Consider the following 25,959-nt stretch of genomic DNA (forward strand, 5'->3'; position numbering starts at 1 on the left):
TCCTTGTATCTCTAGATTATTTTTTCAGTAAATATCAGTAAAATTACTCAATGGTCCAGTGAACTAGAGTCTTTTGACAAAATTCCAAGTCTCTTACCATCACCTTCTATTCTAACCTCCTACTTTGGACCATGGTTGCAGCCCAACCCCCACCTGTTCAGAGAACAATTTGGATAAACATAACCAACCTCAAAAACAGAGCTACCTACATATCCTTTCTCCAGAGAGCAGCCACCCAAGGATTACCAGACACATGAGGAAAATCTACAGCATAAATGAAGCCGTCAGGGGAGAAAACAATAGATGATAAATAAGGCTAAACTAATGCAACAGAACGCCAAATTTAAAATCCTTTGGAATTTTTAACTTAGTTATAGCCATTATTAAAAACAAAAAGCTTTGAAAAAACCACCAGAAAATAACAGAAAAATCTATACAATTAAAAATATGATGGTTGGGGCTAGAGAGATGGCTCTGAGATTAAGAGCCCACTGGCTGCTCTTCCAGACATCCGAGGCTCAATTCCAAGTACCTATATGGCCATGGTGAATTAAAAACATCTTTAATGCCCTCTTCTGGCCTGGAAGGCATTGCACGCACTTGGTACCCAGATACATGTGCCAGGAAAATACCCATACACATAAAATAAAAAATGAAAAACAATGATCATCAAAAGTTAAAACTTCAGTGGACTGACAAAATTATAAAATGGTTGACTTCCTAAGATACCAAGTGGTGGGCTCATAACCACTATATATATATGTGTGTGTGTGTGTGTGTGTGTGAGAGAGAGAGAGAGAGAGAGAGAGAGAGAGAGAGAGAGAGAGAGAGAGAGAGAGAGAGAGAGAGAGAAAGACACACACACACACACACACACACACACATTTTCAACTATTGAGTGGTAAACTTGACAGAGACCTAAATACTGGCCAGATCTTGGAATTGTTATTTCTTTGGCCTGTCACCAGTCTTATATTTTTTAAATATTCATCCTTTCTCACTTGCCTATTAGTTGTAATAAAGAGCTGACTGTCAATATCAAGGAAGGAAGTAGAGAGCAGAATTTCCAAGAGAGGGATGCTGGGAGAGGAAAAGAAGCACCAAGCTGTGCTGGTAGGCATGGAAGTAAACAGACAACAGGGTAGATCAGAGAGGTACAGCTAGCTACATGGCAGAACAGTGCCAGGATTCGTCAAGTTAAGCTAGGAAGATGGCTGGGAGTCTGCCCTAACTAAAAGGCCTACGCTCTAAAACATTAAAATGCTTTTGTGTCTTTATTTTTACTTCTGGTGGGTCTGAAAGTCCCACAGAATTTGGTGCCCAACATTGGGCAAATATGCCAAGCTTAGGACATAAGATTCAGGCGTTAGGGCCAAAAGTTCCTGACACAGGAGCCAGACCAGAGTACTTAGGCACAGAAGTGGTACTTGCCAGATGGTTTCACTGAAACTTCACAATGCTCTGTGATTTGTGAGTGTAGTGGCTGAGAGATAGCTGGCCACCTGAGCTGGCAAGTGGTAGGTGGCAATAATGGAAGAAACAGCGCAATGCAGTGTGGCTCCACCAACCCTACTGTAGTGGCCAGCCATAGGCACAGAGGGCAGAGAAGTTCCCAACCTGGGCCCACTGTGTCCCCAAGCCCAATCAGCAGGTATACCTTGCTACCTATGAGCACCTTCCTGGAGCCACAATATGCGCCCGTGAGACAGGGAGCAAAAGCAGAAAACTACTGAGCCAGCAATGTATGCTTGAAATGTGCACTTCCCAGAAGAAATGGTTTATAGAAACTTGAGTACAGAAATATGTATAAAAGTTTGAAAGCAGTAAAAGAGAAATATGTAGAAATGTTCTGTAAGTCCACAGACACTGGAAAAGAAATGAAAGACACTGAACATAAGACAGTCATAGAAAGAAATACTGAGTTTAAATATAATAAAATGAAGTCTCTGAAGGAGAAAAAGAAATAAGTAAAGGTGTTCTGTAAATGTGTATAGACATTGAAGAAAGGAAACTGAATATAAACAATTATAGAAAAAAATATTATGTTTAAATAAGAAAGTAAAACATCTGAAGGAGGAAGAGAGTAGGACTAAAAAGAAAATACTGTTTAGATATGAAAAATACTATGGCAGAATGCACTTGGACCCTATATAGTCTTGTTTTGACTATCAGCCTGGAAATAATTATAATTTGTTTGGTTATGATTACAGTTTTCTATATTCTCTTTTTACAAGAGCAAAATAAAGATAAGGAGAGGACTGAGGAATGGAGTGCTAGATTAAAAGTGATAGAGCAGAGGTTAGAGGGTCCTTTACATCAGAATAAAGAATTTTCAGAAGAGTCTGGAGCTTATGGTGCCACCTTATAACAAGATTGCAAGATGGCAGGCCAGGCCCATTACAAAGCCCAATGATTTTTCCAGTTACAGTAATAGAAGTAGCTCCAGATGAGAGAAATCCACAAAGTCATGAATAATTTGGGTGGCAGCCCATAGAGGAACTAGACTTAAAGAGATTTTAAAAAGCAATAACGTTGTATGGCATGCTTTCAAAGTAGGTAAACAATACTTAATAACTGGGCCATGCAAAATTATATAATTCCAAAAGATGGGATAGATTTGATGTCTGCCATCTCAGAGCCTGGTCCTCAACTACAACGGCTGACATGGTAGAAAGATAAGGCTTCAATTATGGAGCAGCAAAATATGACTAGAGATACTGATGTTATCAAGGACCAGTTGCTAGGTAAAGGCTAATATGCAATTGAGAATGCAGATTATCTTTAATGATGGCATCTTAGAACAATGTTGTACAGTAGCTTTAAATGCTTGAAACAAGTTTGAGTAGCAGAGGAAATTATCTGAGTCATTTGCAAAGAAAACCCAGGGTTCAGACTTTTTACAAAGGTTAACTTCAGCTCTAAATAAAGCAGTATCAGATGCAGATGCTACAGAAATTTTAATTGAATCTTTACCTTTTGATAATGTTGAATGCAAAAAGGTGATTAGACTTTTAAGGCCCAGGTCTGCACCTATATATGAATGGATTAAAACTACTATGGATATTGGATCTAATGCTTACGATTCAGTTGTGGCTGGACAGACAGTTGCCAAAAGTCTAAGAGCTCAGAATGTCCAGTGCTGTGGTTATGAAAGCCCAGGTCATTTCCTAAAGCATTGTAGACCAACAATTCCTTAGGATGAATTTTTCTCTAATGATAATCCAGGAAGGAGGCTTCCTGGGAAAGTCAAAACAGGTGGAAGAAACAGGCACAGCGCTTATGGATGTAGATCATCCAGAGATATTACATCCATTTTTTTTACTGTTGGAAAACTGCCTAAGGGCCTTTGATCAGGGCCCAACAAAATACACATGAGCCATTTGTTCCCTGTTGACCAAGGAGAAAACTGTTCTAGAGAGGGACTAAAAAATTTAAAGCCTGATAGGATGAACAGTGCTACTCAAAACTTAACTTCATTTGACAGAGATAAAGCAGCTCCTATAGATAAAACAAAAGATTCTGAAGACACCATAAAACAGATATTTTGGCAAACTGCTATAAATGATAAGAGAGTGAAGTTGAAATTACAATTAGATGGAATTGAGATTGAAGGCCTTGTGGATACCAGCGCAGATGTAACAGTAATTTCACAAGATTCCTGGAATCCAGCTTGGCCACTTAAGAAGGTACCTATGCAGCTCTTAGGGAATGTGACATTGTCTCAGGTAAAACAAAGTCTAGGACAAGCTGTAAAATAGGAGATCATCTTGATAAGGTATTTTAAAATGTTATCAAAACCAGTTACCGGCTGTCCAGGCTGTCCATAGGTGCAGCACAACAGAAGCTGACTCTCCAAATTTACAAGAAGGACCACTGCTGATAGAGTACCAACTGCCCTACCATTAAAATGGTTAACTGACAGGCTGTTTGGGTAGAGAAATGCCCTTTAAATTGAAAAAAATGGCACGCACTAGAACAGCTAGCCCAAGAGAAGCTGAAGGTTCAGCATATAGAAGAATCTACCAGCCCTTGGAATTCTCTTATATCTATCATTAAAACTAAATACAAAAAATGGAGGATGCTGATAGATCTGAGAGATATCAATAAAATAGTTCAGCCTATGGATTCTTTACACCCTTGAATCACTTTAACTTCTTTGTTACCTAAGGCATGGCCAAATATAGTGATTAATTTTAAAATTTGCTTTCCCCCCCCCCCCCAAAAAAAAAACCCTTAAGAAGAATATAGAGGAAAGATTTGCTTTTGCTGCGCCCACATTTAACAATGAAAAACCAGTAAGAGGTAACAATGGAGGGTCTTGGCACAAGGAATGCTAAACAGTTCCATCTTGTGTCAATATTTTGTACTACAGCCATTAGAAGTAACTTGTGAACAGTTTCGTCAATCTATAATTTATCATTATATAGATGACACCTTGCTGGCTGGACCAAATCAAGATGCTTTAGGAAAAATATTTGATGAAGTAAAAAGAATTTTGCCTTGTTGAAGGACTACAAATTCCTCCTGAAAAAAAAAATAGAAAAAGGAGACTCTATTAATTATCTGGGATCTAAAATAGGGTTACAAAAATTCATTCACAAAAGGTAAAGGTCAGAAGGTACTAATTACAAGCTTTTAATGATTTTCAAAATTTACTGAGAGATATTAATTGGCTATGATCCATAATTGGATTAACTACTGAAGAGCTAAGTAATTTATTTCAACCTCACAAGGTGATTCTAACTTAAATAGACTAATAAAATTACCAGCTGAAGGGGAGAAAGAATTGGCTCTCATAGAAAAGAGATTATAGCACGAACATGCAGATTGTTTGGATCCAAAGCTGGACTGCATTTTAGTTATTTTGCTTTCTACTGATTCTCCCACAAGAATTCTCATGCAGAGAGAAGATAATATCTTAGAAAGGATATTTTTAGGACAAAAACAGAGTGAAAAATTAAAAACCTGTATAGAAAAACTTTCTGAATTGATTGTGATAGGAAGAATAAGACTTCATCAATCAGCAGAAACAGAACTAGCAGAGATTGCAGTGTCTCATATTAATGGTGAAACTTCCTCATTATGTTGTTGAAATTATTTTTGTAAATCTGTTTGTTTCTCTTAGCTTGTTTCTTAACCCACCTATCACACAAACAATTGAGACTAGTTTATAGAACAAGGCTTCACAGCACAATCTGAGGAGCTTAAGCCTGTTCTTAACCCTTTATGTTATTTTGTCTTACTCCCAGCAAACATTCCAGCGATATGTGCACTTATGTAGCATTTCCTCAGCTCCAGCTCCTTCCTCTTCCTCGGACCTCTCCTGTGGCCCCTCCTCTCCTAACTCCCCCTCATCTGGCTGCCAGAAGTCCACCCCTAGTCTCTCCCAAGCTCATCAATTGGCTGTAAACTGTTTTATTGGCATAATAGAGGGACAATTGGGGAGCAGAGTTTATACAACATTTAGAAAGAAAATCAGTATTTAAACTACACAATAACCTTATGCCTACATAGATAGTCAATAAAGAGCTTGCAGTGATGTTTTGGGGGAGGAATTAACAACAAATACACCAAAAGCGAGTGACCTCAATTTATTAAAAAGAAAACAAAACAAAACAAATTGAGTTCTTCCTTGTATACTGAGATAGATAAGTGGTCCTCAAACACCTCAGAGATCTGTAGATGTAATAATAATAATAATAATAATAATAATAATAATAATAATAATAGTAATAGTAATAATAATAAATTTTCTGACAGAGAGACACATCAGCTCCTTGCAGCATGCTATTCTATTCTTAAGAAGATGAGCACCAAAGAACCTCCAAATGGAGCTTGCTTCAAACATAGCAAAGTTAGTCACAGGGCCAAACACTGCTGACAGCAAGCTGTCAAAAGTGTGGACAAGCAGGGCACTAGGAAGTTGATTGCCCAACTTTGATGAGACAATATAGGACAGTCCTTCAAAATTACTGCTTCACAGAAAAGTCTGTCAGATCTGGGCCTGGTGGTCAAAGATGGATGCCTCACTGATACAGAGGAACCTTGGGGGACTGACCAGGTAGCCATTGGTCCTTGTCATTTTTATAGATTTGGAAGCTGCTTGCTCTGCACTTCCATTTTACTCAGATAGAATTTATCCTTCTCAGGTCTCTGATGGGATTCAAGACTAGACAGTTATAGTCTTACAGTTTTTCTTGTTATTAAATGGTGCGTGCCTTTAATCCCAGCACTCAAGAGGCAGAGGCAGGTGGATCGCTGTGAGTTTGAGGCCAGCCTGGTCTATAGAGTGAGTCTATGACAGCCAAGACTACACAGAGAAACCCTGTCTCAAAAAACAAAAAAACAAACAAACAAAAGAATTTAAACTCACAAAAGAGATAGAGAGTTTACAAAGATTAAAGACATGAAAGCTTAAGTTTTTTAGGATCTAAGAAAGTATTTTAGGGTTTAAGAAGTTTATGTGAAAATTTGAATAATGATAGAAAATGATTTAGGTACAGAACTTTGAACTCACCAAGATAACATAGATAGTGGAAGTTTCCACTTTTTCCAAGGTTGCCAAATGCAAATGGACTGGACATTGTGAATATAATTCTTACCTGATAGTTCTCATAATTACACTTATTGTATACAGTTTGTTGATGCTAGAATAAAAGCTATTTATTGGACTAAAAGGGGGAGATGTTGGGGTACACTGTGTGAAGGTGTGTCTCTGTATATTCAACTGTTGATTGCTAAACCAGCAGAGAGCTAAGCATTGGCCAGGTCTTGGTACTGTTGTTTCCGTGGCCCATCACTGGTCATATGTTCTGTCAATATTCATCCTTCATCACTTGCTTATCGGTTGTAATAAAGAGCTGATGGCCAATAGCCAGATAGGAAATGGTGAAACTTCCACGAAAGAGAAGCATGCTGGGAGAAGAAAAGAGGCACAGAGATTTGCCAATGGACACATAGGTGGACAGACCCAACCAGTGAGAAGATTGGTAGAGCTAGCCATGTGGTGGGACATGGTGCAGGATTACTCAGGTTAAAACAGAAAGTTGGCTGGGAGTCTGCCCTAGCCAGAAGGCCTAAGCTTTAAAATGCAAAAGAGCCTCTGTGTCATTATTTATACTGCTGCCAGGTCTGAAAGTCCTCCTATAATACATGGCTATCACCTTTCAGAGGGGGGGAAATGACAAAACAGAGAGGAGAAGAAAGTGATCAAAGCAATAGTTCCCAGAGTTGAAAAAAATAATTCTTGGAATTAAGGGAAACAATTAAGTGTCCAGCAACAAAACACAGCAAGACATATCCTGGCACAATAATATATTTTAAAAATTTAAAGCTTCAAAGGAAGGCAAAACAGGCCACCTGAGTGTGTGTGTATGCACACACACACACACACACCAAAAATGGACTGAGTTTGGTGTGTAATCTAAATCTGAAACAAGGTGGGTGAGTGCTTGTTACAGTCTCCACGGGTGGCTGTGCTCAAGAAGCCTGACATTAGTGAAAGCTGCAACAGGAACCCCAGTCAGCAGGGAGAGGTGTTAGCAAAAACATGTTCATCAAACCCTGTGGCTAAGCCAGAAATACGGAGGGCCTACTGTGCAGTCTAAATATGAAGGGCAACAAATTTGAGCAACGTTGGCATTACAGTGAAAAAAGGGGACTGTACCCACCCAGAATTCATGTTCCTTAAAAAAAAAAAAAATTACTTCTATCTTTGTTTATTTATTTACTTATTATGGTGTTTTTGAGACAGAGTCCTGGAACTCACTTTGTACATCAGGCTAGTTTCAGAGATCCACCTGCCTCTGCCTCCTGGGTGCTGGGATTAGAGTGTGCAGCCATTCTCAGCATCCAGTTTTTGTTGTTGTTTGTTTGTTTGTTTGAGTCTGAGAGCACTACTTGGCTTGTAATGACAATAGTAAATGTCATCTAAGCCCTCTGGAGGTTCAAGGAGTGACTGCCTCCAGCTCCACCCTAGCCTAGGCTGCAGTACGAGAGCCATCCTGTCAACCCTACTTACCACTTAATACATGCATATTACTTTACTTCAGTCTGCCCAATACACCATATTCCTGGGTAAGGCAGTTTAACCCTTTCAGCAGCAGCATAGTGAGCCTTGCTCTTAAACCCAGCATCTCCTTGTTAATTTCCAGTCCTCAGAACCAACCTACCCATCCTCAAGAAGGCACTGGTCACGGCGAGAGAACGCGAGCATGTGCATCTTTATGTAGAAACAAACAGAGTAGAGAAAGGGACGCGGTGTGTGCATTATTTTTAGAAACCTTTGAAAGAACAAATTTCTTTAATAGGGTAATGATGGATGCTGCAGAAACAAAAGTTAATACCATCTCTATAATTTAAGATGAGGATACATAAATCAGCAGGGAAGAAAGGAGTAATGAGCACAGACCAGATTCCTCATATTTTATAGTGTGCCATTGCTAATTTTGTGCATTTCCAGCAGGTGTCAATAGATACTAATTTTACAAATTATACATAATGTATATGGTAGCTATTAGAGAGATTAAAAGCAAACAAGTTGAAGTGCATGCATTAAAAAATAAAAATCCCAAGCAAATTATTTAGTGCCTTGGGTATGTCAGCAAAGCTAATAAAGGAGAGGACCTGGAAATGAAAGCTCTTGTATACCTTACACTGTCATTAAAGTTATCTGATGTTATCTTATGGTGGAGAAGTCCACAGTAACATTAATATAAAGGCACCGTAAAGGAAGGTGAAGCCGACCGAGGCAGGCACTTCTCACATCTGGCATAATGAGAGACGGTGATGCTAGCTGACCATCAAACCCAGGAGTGACCAAAAGGCACAGCAAAGGTAAAACATATGCCAGTTTCCACAACCGCGGCCAATGGCCTGTTCTTCTGGCCATATGAACTTCTCAAGAAGCATTCCTTCAATGGGATGCAGGCAACCACCGGGCCAGACACTCAACTCCCCATCCTGTCCATTTCCTTCACAGAAAAGGCTGCCTCAGTCCACCCAGTGTTGTGAACGATCACGCTGGTACCTCTTTTTCAGGACATTCCTTACTGAAATGTAAAGTGTCTACATTTTGGCTTCTCTGAATCAGAAACACTCCCAAAAGTTCCCAAAAGCTCTAAACCCGGCGGTGGCGGCACATGCCTTTAATGCCAGCTCTCAGGAGGCAGAGGCAGGCGGATCGCTGTTAGTTCAAGGCCAGCCTGGTGTACAAAGTTAGTCCAGGACACCAGGACAGCCAAGGCTACACAGAGAAACCTGCCTAAAAAAAAAAAAAAAAAAAAAAAAAAAAAAAAAAAAAAAAATAATAATAATAATAATAATAATAATAATAATAATAATAATAATAAATTAAAAAATTAAATTAAATTAAAAAAAGTAAAAACAAAATCTCTACATCTGGATTCCAATCCATGAATTTGAAAAACAGGGAACAGTAAAACACACCCATATGCAATAAGCCTGAGCTTATTTTAAACAATAACATTGTTTAAAAATATATAAATATATTCAAAATTATGGATTGTATAATATTTGTTTAAAAAGTTACACATACGTATGCATGCAGGCAGGGTGCTTACAGGGTTGCACGGTGAAAATGCTGTTTTCACTCATATATTTTTATTATTATTATGTTTTTGTTAAACAAGGTCTCACTCTGCAGCTTAGGCCTGGCAATCCTCCTGCCTGGGCCTCCCAAAGCACAGAGATTACAGATCTGTGCCATCACACCTGGCTGTGTATTTTTCTTATTATTTCTTTACAAGCAGTATTACTCTTTATGTAGTTTAAGAAACCAGGTCACATCTGGATTGTCTTGTATCTGGGTGAGCTTACTTCAGGGGAGGAGCTTGCTATTTCCCACTGGTTCCATCTCAAAAATGTAAGGGAAAATTCCCTACAGTAAGCGGCCCTTCGTAGTCTAGGATTGTCGACTTTTGAGTAGGTTAGAGATCTGGGGCGAGGCGGAGGCTGGAGAGCCAAGGACAGCTAGCTGGAACGCGGTGCAGCGGGGTGATGAGATCAGAGTGGGGGTGGATGAACGGCGGCCAACAGTAGGGTGTGTGCGGGTTGCATGGGGAGATGCGGGAGCGCGCGTGCTGCAGGTGCGCGCCCCACAGCTACGGCCCGAGTGCACAGCTTGTTTGCGGGAGCGCGCCCCAAGGACAAAGCCGGAGTGCACAGAGAGCTGTGGGAGCGCGCCCCAAGACCGGGGAGCTGCGGGACGCGGGCCCGGGTGCGCAGTACCTTCCCAGCGCAGCTCGCCTCCGGGCTCCCGCAGCAGGAACTTGTACCAGAACGTGTCCACGCGGCCGGCGTCCTCCCGGCCCGGCTCCGCCCCGCCGGCCGCCGCCTCGTCGGGCGCCAGCTCCACCTCAGCGAGCCACAGGCTGGGCTCCTGCAGCGCCAGCGCGGCCACCCCCGCCGCCGTGCCCGCGGGCCTGAGACGCACGGCGCCGCGCGGCTCCCAGCGCCCCAGCTCCGGCCGCGACCCGGCGAGCAGCAGCTCGGGCCGCGCGCCGGCCACCGCGGGCGGCACCACCACGCCGAAGCGGAACAGCATGGCGGTGGCCCGGGTCCTGGGAACCTGGCGAACGGCGGCGGCGGCGCGAACCCCGGGTTGCGCGGACACGTGCCGCGCCGCGCGTTTGTGGCCGGGTCACGCGGCCGCGGGTTTAGGTTCCCGTGCGTCCCGGACCTGCGGCCGCGAGAAGCGGGCACTGGGGACCTGCGGGAGGCTGGGACCCAAAGCGGGGCTAGGAGAGAGGAAAATGACACCCGGACGTTGTCCAGTCGTCTTGCCAGAGATCTGAAATTACCTTTACTAAGTCAAGAAGGAACCAGCATCTAGGCTGAACATCCACCCCTGGTTAAGTTGGCACAATCCAGGACTTATCTGTAACTCCCAGACAACCCAAGATTTAGAGTCAGTGGTCCTCTGATTATAAAGTGGGAACAATGCATATGGATAATGGATTTTAGAGACCCTCCACTCCTAACGGAAAACCAAGAGTGCATCAAACACACAGAGTTACTTTCCTCTGCCTAGGGAGACTACAGAGAGAAGGGGGAAAAAACCGCTCCGGGTTTTACCACATGGAAAATGATCTCAATATTAAAATAAAGTAAAGCCTTAATTGTGAGGTGACAAATGTGTACGTTTAGAAACAAGGTCTCTCTGTGGAGACCAGACTGGCCTCAAACTTTTGAGATCCTCCTACTCCTCCCAGGATTGCAAACCTATATCACCAAAGCCCAGCTACGTGTGTGTGTGATAAAAACCTGCTGTGTAAAATTTTCTTGTAAATATTAGCACCTTTTTTTTTTTTTTTTTTTTTAACCATAAAACATCCTTGGGACAAAAATCAGCTTTGTCATTTGACAAAAAAAAAAAAAAAAAAAAGCTACATCTTGTCAGGAGGAGAGGAGGGCAACACTTCAACTTGTTATTGATATGGAAAAAGAAATGCTCTGTTTACATTCTTTGTTCTTAATTGTTTTGTAGTATTACTTTCATATTCTTTATATATTCACCAACATTTAACCTGGTACACACCCCCTAAATGAGTTTAAAATCACAAGAAGCATAGTTGTTAATATTTAGAAGCCAGTGAAGGAGAAAATCAAATTTTTTTTTTAAAAATCAAATTTTTATGCATGCAGAAACTTTGTAAGACTAAAATTGAAAAAAAAAAGTAAAACGCACAAAATTCAGTTTGCAGAAAAGTAAACAAACACTATAGGTCACTCCTAAACACTGACATTACACTTAGAGTTTGCTTGGTTGCTGAGATTAAGGATAAACATGAAAATGTGAAGACAGTAAGACTGGTTAAACTTGGCTGACTCCCTAACAAATCAGAAGTGAGCTGAAAGGAGCTAGCAGGCCAGTTTATTTGAGTCTCTGTTACAAAACATTCTTGGAGTAATTTTAGGAAGATAATAGTCACTTGGCCAGGTACAGGGGAGAACTTTTCTATTTTGGAATTCAGACTTCAGTGACGCTTGTTTCTGCAGGAAGCTGCCTCCAGCTCTTTGGCTTTCTCGCTGTGTAGTGCTGCCTGCATTTCACTGGAATTCTTCCTGCCAGCCCTGCCCCCTCATAAGTGAAATAATGTTAGAAAGAGAAAACAGTATGTTGGTTAAAAGGACTTTTTACTTTTCCTTCTTTTTCATTGTCTTTACGATGCTTTACTAAATGTTTTAACCATTGGAAGAAGATCACTTCTCAACCACGAAACAAAGTGTGTGATTGTTTATTTACTGTATGGATCTAAATATGGTGAAAATTTCATGGTTATATTGTGTGATAGGTGAAGTGCAAGTGGAAAACACAATACCAAATTATGAATAATGCAACATATGCCCAGGCCTCAATCAAATCTGACTGTCAATCACTTGGCTACATCAACCATAGTAACAGCCCCTGAGAACTTAGGACGAGCCGCAGCTTTTCTTCTTAGACAGTCCCATTTGACTGTCTCACAACAGTACTATGAGGCAACTACAGTGCTATGCCCATTTTCAGATGCAAGGAAACTGGGGTACAGAAGGGGTCTGTCCTCAAGAAGCAAACAAAAAAGTCACGTGCGAAACGGCATCCACTTTTCTAACAGTTAAATATGTAGACACAGGCATATATTTGGTAGAAAATTTTATATGAAATGTATGTAAATCTCCCTCCCGTGTGTGTGTGTGTGTGTGTGTGTGTGTGTGTGTGTGTGTGTGTGTGTGTGACTACAGCACAGTTCTCAGGAGTCAGCTCTCTTCTTCCACCGTGTGGGCCCTAAGGATTGAAGTCGGGTCGTCAAGCTTAGCAGTAAGCACTTTTATCTCACTAGCTCTCCAAGAACATTCAAGTATTATTCTCTTCCATGTTCTAATAAAAACTGAATGTCTCCTAGTTCCTTATTACTAATTTAATTCCTCAGAATGATAGATGAACCCCTGATGATGGTTGAGAGTTACCAATGAGTCTGTACAAACTTAAGTATTTAATACATAGAGAGGGTTTGATTTTTAAATCATAGGAAACTAAGGTTTTATACTGTTATACACCTGTATATGGGCATCTCATATAGCCCAGACTGGTCTCAAACTCATTACATGCCCTAATTGCCCTTAAATCCCTGATCCTTCTACCCAAGTCCCCCAAGCTCTGGGGTTGCAGGCTTGACTACCACACCTGGTTTGTGTATTTGCTATGTTTACCCCAGAAACACACACACATACGCGCGCGTGCGCACACACACACACACACACACGCACACACACACACTCACTAGAGCATTCATCTAGTGATTAAACTATATTCCATCCAGATCATTTTCTTTATTGGATTTTCTTTGTCAAGTTTCCCCTTACATTTCAAATAATATTGGTACTTATTCAAAGAGGTTGTTTATTAAATCCATTTGCAGTCTGATTTAAATGCTACAGCGACATGCTGAATTTAGAGCAAAAGCTGAGCTCAGTGGAGTAACATCATTCTGCTAATCATATTTTTAAAAGACCAATCCAATTTTTGTCATCGAATTCCATTTCTGTAATGCCAGCTTATGCATAGCTATAATATTTCTTAGAGATCAGGTAATAAATTCCAGCCTAAGAGTTGCAGGGTCCAAGTCTAACGTGCGTTCTTTCACAGTCGCCCTGGGAAGCCATTGCTTGCTGCTGTCGTGATTTACATTTCTGATTCTGTCCTTCACCGGCCAGGGAGCTGTAAATCTTCCTTATGGTGCTCTGTATGTAGATGTGTGCTCACGGATAGAAGTCACATGTTCGAGTAGCTCTGGGCCAGTTTAAGTATCAACTTAATACTTCAGAGAATGCATCTGAAAGTTAAATATGGCATATACACTCTCCTAATTTTGTGCCTTACAGAGGAGAACGCAGAGAACATTTTAATAGAGCTTGGAAGTGCGTGCTGGTCAATCGTAGCTTTCTTGTTTTCTGAATTGGAAACAGAGGGCTAGGCTATTCAAAACACCCCTGGAAATGTGGAAGAACAGAAGAATATAAGCTATAGTGATGTTTTTCTCAATAGCATTTTTCTGGTGACTCCACTGTCTGTTCACCACATCACAGAAGCCTTCCTTCCTCCGTTTATCATTGCCTTTCCGGGGGTCACATTTCTTTTTCCTTATTTATACCATATTCCCTATCCTCATTTATATTATTATTTTTTTTCCTCATTTATATTATAAAATGTTAGTTTGAAGGCTATCCCCAAGGGGCTGGAGAGATGATTTGTCAGTTAAGAGCATATATTTATTGCTCGTGAGGACTGGAGTTCAGTTCCAAGCCTCACCCATGACTGGCAGCTCACCGTTGCCTATAACCTCAGCTCTAGATGATTCAACTGGCCTCTTCAGACAGCTGCATTCACCTGCACATACCGTCACACAGGCACACATGTGTACACATAGTTAAAAACAAAAAGATCTCAACTATACAATTATAGTGGAATATATACCATTTCAAAGAGCATAATGCCACCCTTTGCCTGCCCATGTTATCACGGTCGTCATCGTAAAATCACACCTCCTCCCTCGACTGAGAACCCCTACTCAACAAGGCCTCTGCTAGGGCAGTGATCTAGATGGACTCTGCCAGGAGATAGTGAGGGCCGAGGTGATTAGACCTTGAAGTTTAAGGCTTCCTTTTGGTATAAAAAAGATCCTAAACCTGTGGTAAGTTGAATGACAGATGCCTAATGCCTTCTTTAAAAACCACTGAGTGGTAGCTGGAAGAGATGTTCTCATGGGCACTTGAAAAGATTTAGAGAAAAAAGGATGAGGTTGGTGAAAGAGAAAAAAGGTGTTGTTGTTGTTGTTGTTTTGGTTTTGGTTTGTTTTGTTTTATGAGTAGTAGACAGCATGGGTGGGGGTAAACCTGGCAAAAACTATTTTTAACAATTTGAGCTTTCTATGATTAACTCTATTTTCCTCATCATTGTATGTGTGTTATAATAAGAATAAGCATAAGCAGAGATTGAGGGAATGCCCGACTAATGCCTGACCCAACCTGATACCCACCCCATGGGAGAGAGGCAACCCCTGACACTATTAAGGACACTCTTCTACAGAGCAGTCTCCTGAGAGGCTACACCCAGCAGCAGGTAGAAACAGATGCTGAGACTCACAGCCAAACACTAGGCTGAGCACTTGTCAAAGAGTGGAGGGAAGGATAGAAGGGAGGAGACAGGAGCTCCACAAGAAGATCAACAGAGCCAATTAACCAGGGCCTAGAGGGACTAGTAGAGACTGAAGCACCAACCAAAGACCAGGCATGGACTGTACCTAGGTCCTCTACATAGACGTAGCCAATAGGCACCTCTGTCTTCATGTGGGTCCCCTAATAAGGGGAGCAGGGTTGTCTCTGACATGGACCCTGTTGCCCGCTTTCTCTTTGATCACTTCTTCCTGGAGGGGCTGCTTCACCAAGTCACAGGGGAAGAGGATGTGCTCAGTCTTGATGCAACTTGGTGTGCTCAGGGAATGTATTGGTATGGGGGGGTCTCCTTTTGTAAAGAGTATGGAGGGGGGATAGGAGGAAGAGGAAGGGAAGGTGGGACATGGAGGAGATAAGGAAGGGGGCTACGATCAGGATGTAAAGTAAATGAACAAATAGATGATAGATAGATAGATAGATAGATAGATAGATAGATAGATAGATAGAAGATAGGTATTTTTTTTTAGATAGATAGAAGATAGGTTTTTTTTTTTTTTTAAAAAGATATAAACATGAAATTTTTGTCCTATTTTTTTGAAACATGGTCTGGAATTCCTATATAGACCAGGCTGGCTTCAAACTCTGCCTTCTGAGTGTGGGGACTAAGGGCATTCACCACCACATTCACTGAATAAAAGTATTTTAAGTTTAGCTAACCAGGTTCCTTTCCTCACTGGGGGCCTGGAGAGTAATGGCTGCAAACAAGTCTCTGGGAGTAGTGTGTGTGGTCCGATGCTTATATGGGCTCCAAGAGGCTCTGTGGAGACAGTTTCTGGTGGATATTCACATGTCTAATATTCGCTATGCTTTCCCAAATCTAGGCTTCACACAGGTGTGTAGCACCTGGCCAGGACTCACATTGGCCATGCCATCATGTCCTTTCACTCCAGGCTGTAGAATAAGAAACATGTGATGGAAAGCCTACGCAGAGCCATGGTCAAGGTCCTTGGAAACCAAAAGATCCACATCTCAAAGAAGTGAATGATCCCCCACTAAGTTTAAAGTGGGTGGATCTGAATATGTGGTAACTGAGAAGTGGCTCGTCCCTGGTGGCTTTCGGATCAAATATATCCCCAATCATGGTCTCCTGGCAAACAGTGGGCCCTATGCTCCTGAGGGCTTCCTGGGTGCTGAATCCCATACCTTACAGGCTATACTATCCAAGAAACAAAGCAAAACAAACAAAAACTATCACATGAGATCTAGAGGTAGGGAAATGTGTTTTAGACATGAAGCCGACTGGGTCCAGGCAGAAGGTAAGCTTTGAAACCATTCATTTTGGAAATCTTTACTGTGCGTATTGATATGCATATGCCCATGTGCCTGCAGGTGATCCATGAAAGCCAGAAGAAGGTATTGGGGGATTTGGTTGGGGGAATCTCAACCTCAAAGTGCAAGGTGCCTCCAGGAGGATGGTCAGCTATGAAGAGGCCTAGAGAAAATGCAAGGTTGCCTGTCTACTTCTGCTTCTTCCTGAGCCAGTGTGTCTCTACCTTCTGCTCCACCCTCGGCCATTGTCCGGCTCCAGCTTCTTCCGCCTGCACTGTGGATGGAATACCAGAGATTCATGCTACATCCCAGGCCTGTAGTGCTGGATTGCTGCTGAAGTATCCAGCTTCATGGACCGGGCAGCTTCTCAGCCTCTCCAGCAGGTATATGCCTGCTGTTGGACTGAGACCCTATTATGTAAACCAGTCTATAATGTGTATATGGGCAGACACATGCACACACTGTTGCTTTTGTTCATCTAAAGAATCTGCCTAACACTGGGAGGTAATGTACTCATATTTAATTAATGGGACTAATCCCATATTCCAAGACAATTATTTGTTTGAGCATGTAATAAAGACATAGTCAAAGCATAATTAAAAAAAATAAACTTATGTAAATAAGAAGACAGAGTGGGCAGGTTGGTGGACTAGTTGAAGAGAGCTCAACAAGCACTGAAAGAAACCAAGGGGAAAATTACTAGGTTAGAGTACAAAGGCTGATTAAGTTTCTACTGGGCTATTAAACTACATTTTCAGGCGATCTACCCTACCAGGAGAATGTGCCTGAATCTTTAACAGATAAATATGTACAAAACTTCATACACAATGAACATTGGAGGTTGGCCTTAATAATAGATGGTAAAATAAACCAAGGCATAAAAATCTTATGAAAAATGAACTCATTCTTATCTGTACAAATTCCACTAATGAAGCGACTGAGGTAAGGGAAAACAGCAAGTTCAAGGCCATCCTGGGCCATGTGGCCTTGGCTGCCCTGATGTTCTAGCCTTTACCACTCAAACTATATTCCAGAAATTAAGCTCAGGCTTTTATTTATTCTTCAACTTGAAGAGTCAGCTCTCCAGTCCCCTTCAGCCAATAGCATTTTTAATGTAGCATGAATATGGAGTTTGGGGATAAATTATCTAGTGTTCATAGCAAAAATTTGACGGTTCCTCCAAAAGTTAAACATGGTTGCCAAACAACACATCACTTCCTTTCCTTTATAATAAAACACACCAGTCAAGGGCTGATGCATGAATTATGTCAACATCACTCAGAGTAATCCTAACCTGAGATAACCAAATGTTCACCACCTGGTAAGTGAGTCGGTCAACAACTTAGACCATAGGATGGGGTGGAATAAAAGCAATGGGCTATTGATAGTTGTCACAACACAAATGAACCTGAAAACAGGATGCTAAGTAATAAACACAAGCCGGGCGGTGGTGGTGCACGCCTTTAATCCCAGCACTCGGGAGGCAGAGGCAGGCAGATCGCTGTGAGTTTGAGGACATCCTGGTCTACAAAGTCAGTTCAGGACAGCCAAGGCTACACAGAGAAACAATGTCTCAAAAAAAAAAAGTAATAAACACAAAGGGTAGTATGATTCCATATATATGAATCATATATATACTAAGCAGGTCTGCTGAGGTAGGAAGCAAGTTATATGTTGCCATTGACTGAATATAGAAGTAGGAAAAAGTGGAAAATAACTATTAAAGAGTCCAAGGTTCTTTGGGGGAAGTGACAAAATGTTTTACCATTAATTGTGGTGATAGTTACACAACACTGCGAATACTCTGAGAAGTCCCTGGGTTGAACACTTTAAATAGATTACTTGGTCAGGTAAAGAGATGGCTCAGTTGTTAAAAAGCACTGGTTGCTCTTCCAGAGGACAGGGTTCAATTGCCAGCATCCACACAGTAGCTCACAACTGTCTGTAACTCTAGCCTCATGGGATAGACACCTGCTTCTTGCTTTCATGGACACTGAATACATATGGTGCATAGACATACATGAAGGCAAAACACCCACATTTGGCAAATAGATAATAATAAAATTTACTTTAAAAAAAGAAGAGATATATGGTCTATCAATTACACTAAATTATTCTGTCCTGCCTTATTAAGTTATTTGAGTTTGAGTGCTTAGTTTTCTGAGGCAGAGTCTGGTAGGTAGCTCAGCCAAGCTTCAAGTTCACATTGATCCCCCTGCCTCAGTTTCTCAAGTACTACACTAGCCTAGTCCACAACCTAATTACTCAGAATTTTGAAAAACAGATTTGTTCCCTCTACACTACAACAGGATATTGATTTGCACTTTGTAGTGGTATATGGGAACAATAATTTTAAATGTATTCAAATTTCCCCCAAAGACATCTGTTTGTAGAGCTATCTATTTACAAATGCTTCTGAGGAATATTTCATTGAGTTACTTAGGTTGCTTGGAGCATAAACATATACCTGAGACATGTCCCTTGCCCTCACAGAGCTCAGAACAGTTGATGAGTATAGAAACAGAGTTAGTAAGTGGCAGCAGTCTTTACATTTTAATGACACTAAATTGCTTGTGATGGAGGAGTGTCCAGTATAACCCTCAGTCTGCTGCAGGTCATGAAGTGTCTGAGAAGCTTGGGTCTGAGATATCCTCACAGATGACTTCAAACCAAACCCCAGTTTCTCCGCAGGTGGAAGGAAGCTGGTTTCCAAGCCATGAACCAGTGTTGACAAAAGCTGAGAGGCAGAGCATCTCAAACATATAAATTCATAGTAATAAATAAGGATCTCATAATTGTATATTAAGATAATTATATGGTAGACATATTTGCCTTTCTCTGTCACCTTTTAGACTATATACTTTAGCTTATATGGTTCTCATTTTGAAATCTGTAATGCAGACAATAAATAAGGAAATAAGCATGGTAGTTCTATAAAGAAGAAAATAGAAAAATAAATAACAATATTTTAATGTTTAATGTGAAAAGAGAAAACATGAGACTTATTAAAATCAAAAGATAAGCCATTCCATATACCTCTGCTAAATAAGAGACATGAGTTCAGTGGTACTGCCTTATGGTGGCAGAAAGTGGAATGGCATAAACTGTTATAATTTAATTGCTCATTACTTTCAGGAATGAGTATATATGTCAATGCACCCACAAGTTTACCTGGCACATATTATCAGTCATGGAAAGACTAACACACATTTAATAATCTCCTGGAGTTATCAAACTTGTCAGGTGTTAAGTAAATAAAATTGCTATCGGCAAGTAAACATCTTTGTAATGCAATATATTTCCTTTTAGAAAATATTATTTATGCTCACATTGAGGAGATTAATTTATTTAAAAATTTTTAACTATCAGTTAACTGTCTGGCCTTATTAAGTTATTTGAGTTTTGAATGCCAACTCTGACACAGTTTACAACAACAACTCTGACACTGTCACTTCCAGGCCACTAAAAGCACCCAACCAAACAGCTCACAGTTTAATAAATTTTATGTCTCCCAAGTAGGGTGACAATTGATTCTATGATTGTGACTAGAAGTTTCCCACATAATAAATAAAAACCCAATTTTATTGTATATTGTATATTAATATATAATTTAATGAACTTGGTGGTATTACGGTTAGAATTACAAGCGGCAGAGACGCCTACTTTCCAGCTGCATTGTCCAATATATTAGGAAACAGAGTCATATGGAAGTTTCTTATTTATTTGTTTTTCTTTGTAAACTGAATTTCCTGAAACTGAAGAATTAACAGTGATACAGTCCCTTTAACATGACTGATTTTTCTCCTTAAGCAAAGGACTACACAGTGACATCAACAGTTCACGAGACACCTAATGCAGTGACACACACAGCTTGTTACTGAGAAGAGAAATTACTTCAAGAAAGTAAAGTCTGCTGAGGATGTAGCTCAGCTGGACTAGTGTTTACTAGTCCTGTCATGTAGTGCTGGCTTCTATGCCCCACACCACGTAGGGTTGTGATTCCTATAATCCAAGAGCTAGAGGAAATTCAGTGCTATCCATGTTGACACAAACTAAATTCAAGACCCACCTGAGTTACACAAGAGCATGTATCAAAAATAGAAAGCAGGGAAGGAGGGAGGGAGGAAGGAAAAAGGGAGGGAGGAATGGGACTGGGGGAGGGAGAGAGAGAGAGGAAAAAGAGAGAGAGAGAGAGAGAGAGAGAGACAGAGAGAGAGAGACAGAGACAGAGAGAGAGACAGAGACAGAGACAGAGACAGAGACAGAGACAGAGAGACAGAGAGAGGAGAGACCTCGTATTTTGTTTCCATGTACAGAATGCTTTGCTCGGAATATTTTGTTAGTCTTTGAAGGCAACAGCTCCATATTTAGAGAGAATTTTAAGCCCCATTCTTTTTTAAAGGGCATTCTAAGAAGCAGTATTTGTGCTACTATAGGGTTTGAGACTACCTTCTTTGCAGTTTACATCCATCTAAAACAGGAAGAGCAGCTTGGGCAGATTTAGCTGCAGCACAAGCCATATGTTCTGCAGTGAGTTCCCTCACCAACGTGTTGCTCTACCCTTCATGCACACAGCCTCCTTCCATCCTGGTAGTCAGTGGGTATTGATCTGCCCATCTCCATTGTGATATCCTAAGAGCCATATCTTCATCTTTTAGCTCAATTTTGAACCTCAGTGTAGAAAGAACAGAAACACAATTAGGTTTTGTCAGTTAACTAGAGCTCCATATAAAACAGAGACAGCATCAAAGCCAGATCTTACAAAGAGCCAAAGTATGTTCTATTGGATCTAAGAGAAGTTCTGATGTCCCAACAACTCCAAGAACTGAATGCTAAAAGGCTGGCAACCTCTCATCTCTCCTCTGGCATTCTGCCACTGAGTATGACTCAGCCACTCTCCCATTGCCTTCCATTGCTCTTCCTATACCCAACTTTCTGTCGAATGTCGCTCAGAGTCATGGAAAATACGCATCTGACTGGCTTCTCTGCTATCATCCAAGGCAATTGTTATCAGCAGAACCCTCAGGCCACACTTCCTCCTGGCCAAGCCACACTTCCTCAAAGGACAGTAGCTACTACCCAGATGGAATTCTCAAACTGATCTGGCATTCTCATTAGGGTGTATGGAGGCAAATTGAAACTTACTTTTATACTTAATCAATCTATACCTTTCAGAAATACAATACCGTGAGAGGCAAAGGCCAAAGGAGTCTTCCAGCTTAAAGGTTACAAAAATGAAATTCATAATCTTAAATTGGACCCTGAATCAGAAAAACAAGTTGTACTAAAGGGCATTATTGGACCTACTAGTAAATGTCTAAGAGTATACATTATTGTATTTACGTTGTTTCTTAATTTTAATTATTGTACAGTGGTCATTCATGCAAGAGAACATAGCCTTTTACAATCAGGAAATTCTCAATGAAAAATTTATACCAGACTCGCCTAAATTACAATAATAAAATGTGTATGTTTTATTAATATATAGCATGGAGACAGGGCATATGAATGATCAGGATGGATAATCAGACTGAAAGTTAGGTAGACTGAAAAGACAGCGGGACAGAAATTCATGTGTATGCCATCAAATATTGGGACTGTGCAGAACTGAAGCTCCAGGTACAGTCAAGATTTCTCTAACTGCTCATCCCTTGCACATGCGCCCAGTGGCCCAATAGCTGGTAAATGCAGCCACTACCACCATACTCTTCGGAGGGCCTCCTTTTATCTTATATGACCCAAGTAAAAGGTTTCATACTTTCTGTGCTGTATTTGATAAGCTCATTGGCCTGGTTCTTCTGATAAAGCTTTAATGCAGTCATGTGCCCTTGCATTCCCAATCTACCTCAATGAGTACACAAGGAAGTCATTGGAAGGTGCATGTCAGGCAGGCAGTAATGACTCTGTGCAGAAATAAAGCATACTCAGTCATTCTTCATTTGCAACCAAAGGATAACCAACTACTTTTTAGTGAATTTGAGACACCCAAGGTGAAATACATGCAGAAAGCCACTGTGTTACCCTGTATGGAGTAACTGAGAACAGGGCAGTAACTCAGAGAGGGCATAGAAGCTTAGAGCTGCGAACAGTTCTTCCAACACACTGGTTCTGGCTACAAATTATGTCATAATTTTTGTGGGATTTGTTTTGTTTTGTTTTGCTTTTGAGCTCTTCTTTCACCGTTTACCTAAGTTTAAAATAGTTTGAAATTGAAAGAGAGAACAAAAACTATATTGAGCCATCTACAAGGAAAGTCCAAAGGTGGGGGTCTTGGTTAAAGTATGCCTCAATTATATATAATTGAGCTCAAAAGGAGAGAGTAGAGGACTAGGCAGGGCTATTATATAAATAAGTCCTGGTCACATCTCTAAAGCTGGCCTTAGCTGCACACATTTGTGTACTCCCATCTACTCAGGAGGCTGAGGCAGGAGGATTACCAACTCAAGGCCAGTTCTAAGTTATAGAGTGAGTAAGTTGCCTGAGCAACTTAACTAGGTCCATCTCAAAATAAAAGCATATTAAAGGCTGGGGGTAAATCTCAGTGGTTGAGCATTTTCCTAGCTTGAGCAGAGCCATAAACTCAATCCCAATACCACCTAAATATTATTCTTTTCAAAGCTGATGAATGAGATTTGTACACGTGAAAATCTTAGCAAATCAGCCAAATAAAAATACAAAGAAGCTCACTCATTCTAAACATGGAGCAAGCACAGAACACTATTGAGAGATACGGGCTTGATAACAGTAGTTATGTTTCCTCGGGTTTTCATCGTTACTGCAAACTAGAAACACATTCCCTCATAGTTTCAGGGGACACAGGTCAGTGCTCCTTGCAGAGCCATGCTCTAGAAAAGCTCCAGAGGACAGTCTGCCCTGGTTGCTTCCTACTTTTGTGTGGGGCCAGCAATTTGACACGGCCCTTGCCTTGCAGTTTGAGTCATGCCGTCTCTGCCTCCACTGTACATGGCATGCTTCCATCTGCGTGTTTGTCGCTTTATCTCAATATCTCCTTTTCCGTTTCTCATAAAAGTGCTAGCCATTGATGTGGGACTCATTCTATCCGGCATGACTGCATCGTAACTTGATTACGTCTGCATTCCCAAAGTGCAGAATTCCAAATAAGGTTACATTTACCAACACTAACGATTGGGATCTGAACATATCTTTTTAGGGACATAATTCAACTCATTATAGGATGGGGATGACAGAGATTATTCTTTAAAAAGAGACACTCTGTCTCCTTGTCTCTGGTTATAGGGTAGACTACTAACAAATCAGGCACAAGATCTAATTTTGTGTTCCAAATGCTGAATTTGAAGCCCCAGCAATTATCTTATGTTAAACCAAAGTCCTGACAAAGGAGTGGGACCCTGAGACCTAGGATAGAAACATCCCAATTTCTGGACCTACACACTTAAAGATTTTAATTTTCTCTATGTGTATGAGTGTTTTGTCTGCAGGTTTGTCTTTGTATCACCTGCATGCTTGGTGTTCACAAAGGCCAGAAGAGGGTGTCAGAATTCCTGGGGTGGGAGCTACAGACAATTGTGATCTGCTATGTGAGTACTGGGAATCAAAGCCAGTTCCTTTGGAAGGTTGGCCAGTACTCTTGGCCACTGAGGTATTGCACTAGCTCCTGGGCCTAAAGATGGTGAACCCAGTTACCTGGATGTCCCGAGCTGTGTATGCGCTGGACTCTTTTGGCTACAGTCATAGCCTTCCCCAGCTTGAACATGGAAGATTGTAGCCAGAATGGTGAGCATGGGACTTGCTTTTGGATGTGTGTATTACTAACCTGTTCTGACTGGCATGTTATAATGAGAGGCAAGATAAATGGCCTTCCAACACGGATATTGCTTGACCCATAAGATCCATAACTTCGACCTGCAAGGTGGTGCATGCCTTTCATCCCAGCACTTGGAAGGCTGAGACAAGTGTATCTCTTTGAGATTGAGGTCTACAGAGTAAGTTCTAGGACAACTAAAGGCACATGGAGAGACCCTGCTCCCCCCTCCATGTAATCATAACTTCAAGACCAGAGCAGAAGACAATTATTTGTCACAGTGAAAAAACATTTTCTTCCTCACCCAATTTTCAAATCTAAGTCAGTTCCCATAACTATTTTCCACCCATTGAAGGAGAAACCAGGGACCCTTCAGGAAAAATTTTGCAATGCTATATAACAAGTACATAACTCATATTTTTTGTGATCTTTCATCAAAGGTCTCTTTCTCTTTCCTCCCTCCCTCCCTCCCTCCCTCCCTCCCTCCGTCTCTCTCCCCCCTCTCTCTCTCTCTCTCTCTGCATATGTGTGTGTTCATTTACTCCAGAAGGAAATGAACATATCCATCTATATGTTTAAAACTCTATCCCTATTTCTCACAGTTTATACAGCAATTACTAAGATTATGCCAATTACAGCCTAACTGGGGAACTGTTCTCCCCCAAGAGGGAACAAACTACTTAACGGGTCGTAGGGCCTGTCTATATGTACAGGCATGAACAGTGAAGACATGTCTGAAACAGCCTTCGAATAGAAGATGATACAGATATACTTATGAACTTGAGGACACTTTCTTGAGACACAGTATACAATATCTTAGCAAGGACTGCTGAAGCCAGACTCAAATACATGACTGGAATGGGTCCTTAAAATATAGGGGCAGGGGAGAGATGATGAAACTAGATGCAGAAATTGTCTTCTGACAGATTGTGAAGGAAGTTATGATTGCTTCAGAGTATGAAGGAAAGAAAGGAAAGGCTTGAAGATGGCTTCAGAACCAGAGGGACACCGGCACTGGAGGAGATGGGATCTTTACTTTGCTGGATCAGCAGGGGATGCTCTACCGAGGGAAAACTGGCTGTTGGGTTGCCACTGTGACAGCTCTTCTTTCAGGTCAGGGCTCAGAAAAGACCACTGTGGAACCAAGCTCCAGGATATCAAATAGAAATAATAAGATTATGTGGTATAGTTATTTTCAAATCTTCACACTGAAAGGACATACTTGGGTAACTTTACGCTGCAGAAATAAATGAGAACGCCCATGTCTTTGAAGAGCTCTTAGACATAGGCCCTAGCATGAACTGTTAGGAATCCAAAATATCATAGGCAGCCAGTCAGAGAAAAGATAACTAGTGGTCAGTTGAAGAATAGATTCCTGGCTCCTGCCTATTTCACACTGGCCCAATGAGTCTATGAAATCAACCACATGTATTTCACTATCCTTGAATGCTTAAATCAAAATGCTTGTGTTTAGGTAGCTGGTGCATCAGGCAAATTTTAAATTGGTCCCTTGAACTGAGGAGTAAGAGTATATAAAAATAGAGTACAAAATGTTTTATGTCCTTTTACTGCATATAAGACAAAAAATTAGAAATAGGATCTCATTGTGGACAGAACGGCAATAACTGTTATCTCCCTTCAAAGTGTCGAAGATTCAGACACATGGTTCTCAT

General features: G+C 41.0%; 1 protein-coding gene and 1 non-coding gene across 3 annotated transcripts in view; one reads left to right on the top strand and one right to left on the bottom strand.

Moving 5' to 3' along the window:
• Positions 1–10,564, bottom strand: part of Epm2a (EPM2A glucan phosphatase, laforin) — a 113,573-nt gene extending 103,009 nt beyond the window's left edge. For both annotated transcript variants that reach the window (XM_051164574.1, XM_051164573.1), the window contains exon 1: positions 10,249–10,564. In XM_051164574.1, coding sequence (XP_051020531.1) covers positions 10,249–10,564 — 316 coding nt within the window. The remainder of the gene's footprint in view (positions 1–10,248) is intronic.
• A 5,307-nt stretch (positions 10,565–15,871) lies between these two features.
• LOC127205455 (small nucleolar RNA SNORA70) lies at positions 15,872–16,005 on the top strand. The gene has a single exon (XR_007832662.1). It is a non-coding gene; the product is annotated as a small nucleolar RNA SNORA70 (small nucleolar RNA).
• Positions 16,006–25,959: the final 9,954 nt, after the last annotated feature.

Source organism: Acomys russatus, chromosome 21 (genome assembly GCF_903995435.1).
Source record: "Acomys russatus chromosome 21, mAcoRus1.1, whole genome shotgun sequence".
NCBI classification, from domain to species: domain Eukaryota; kingdom Metazoa; phylum Chordata; class Mammalia; order Rodentia; family Muridae; genus Acomys; species Acomys russatus.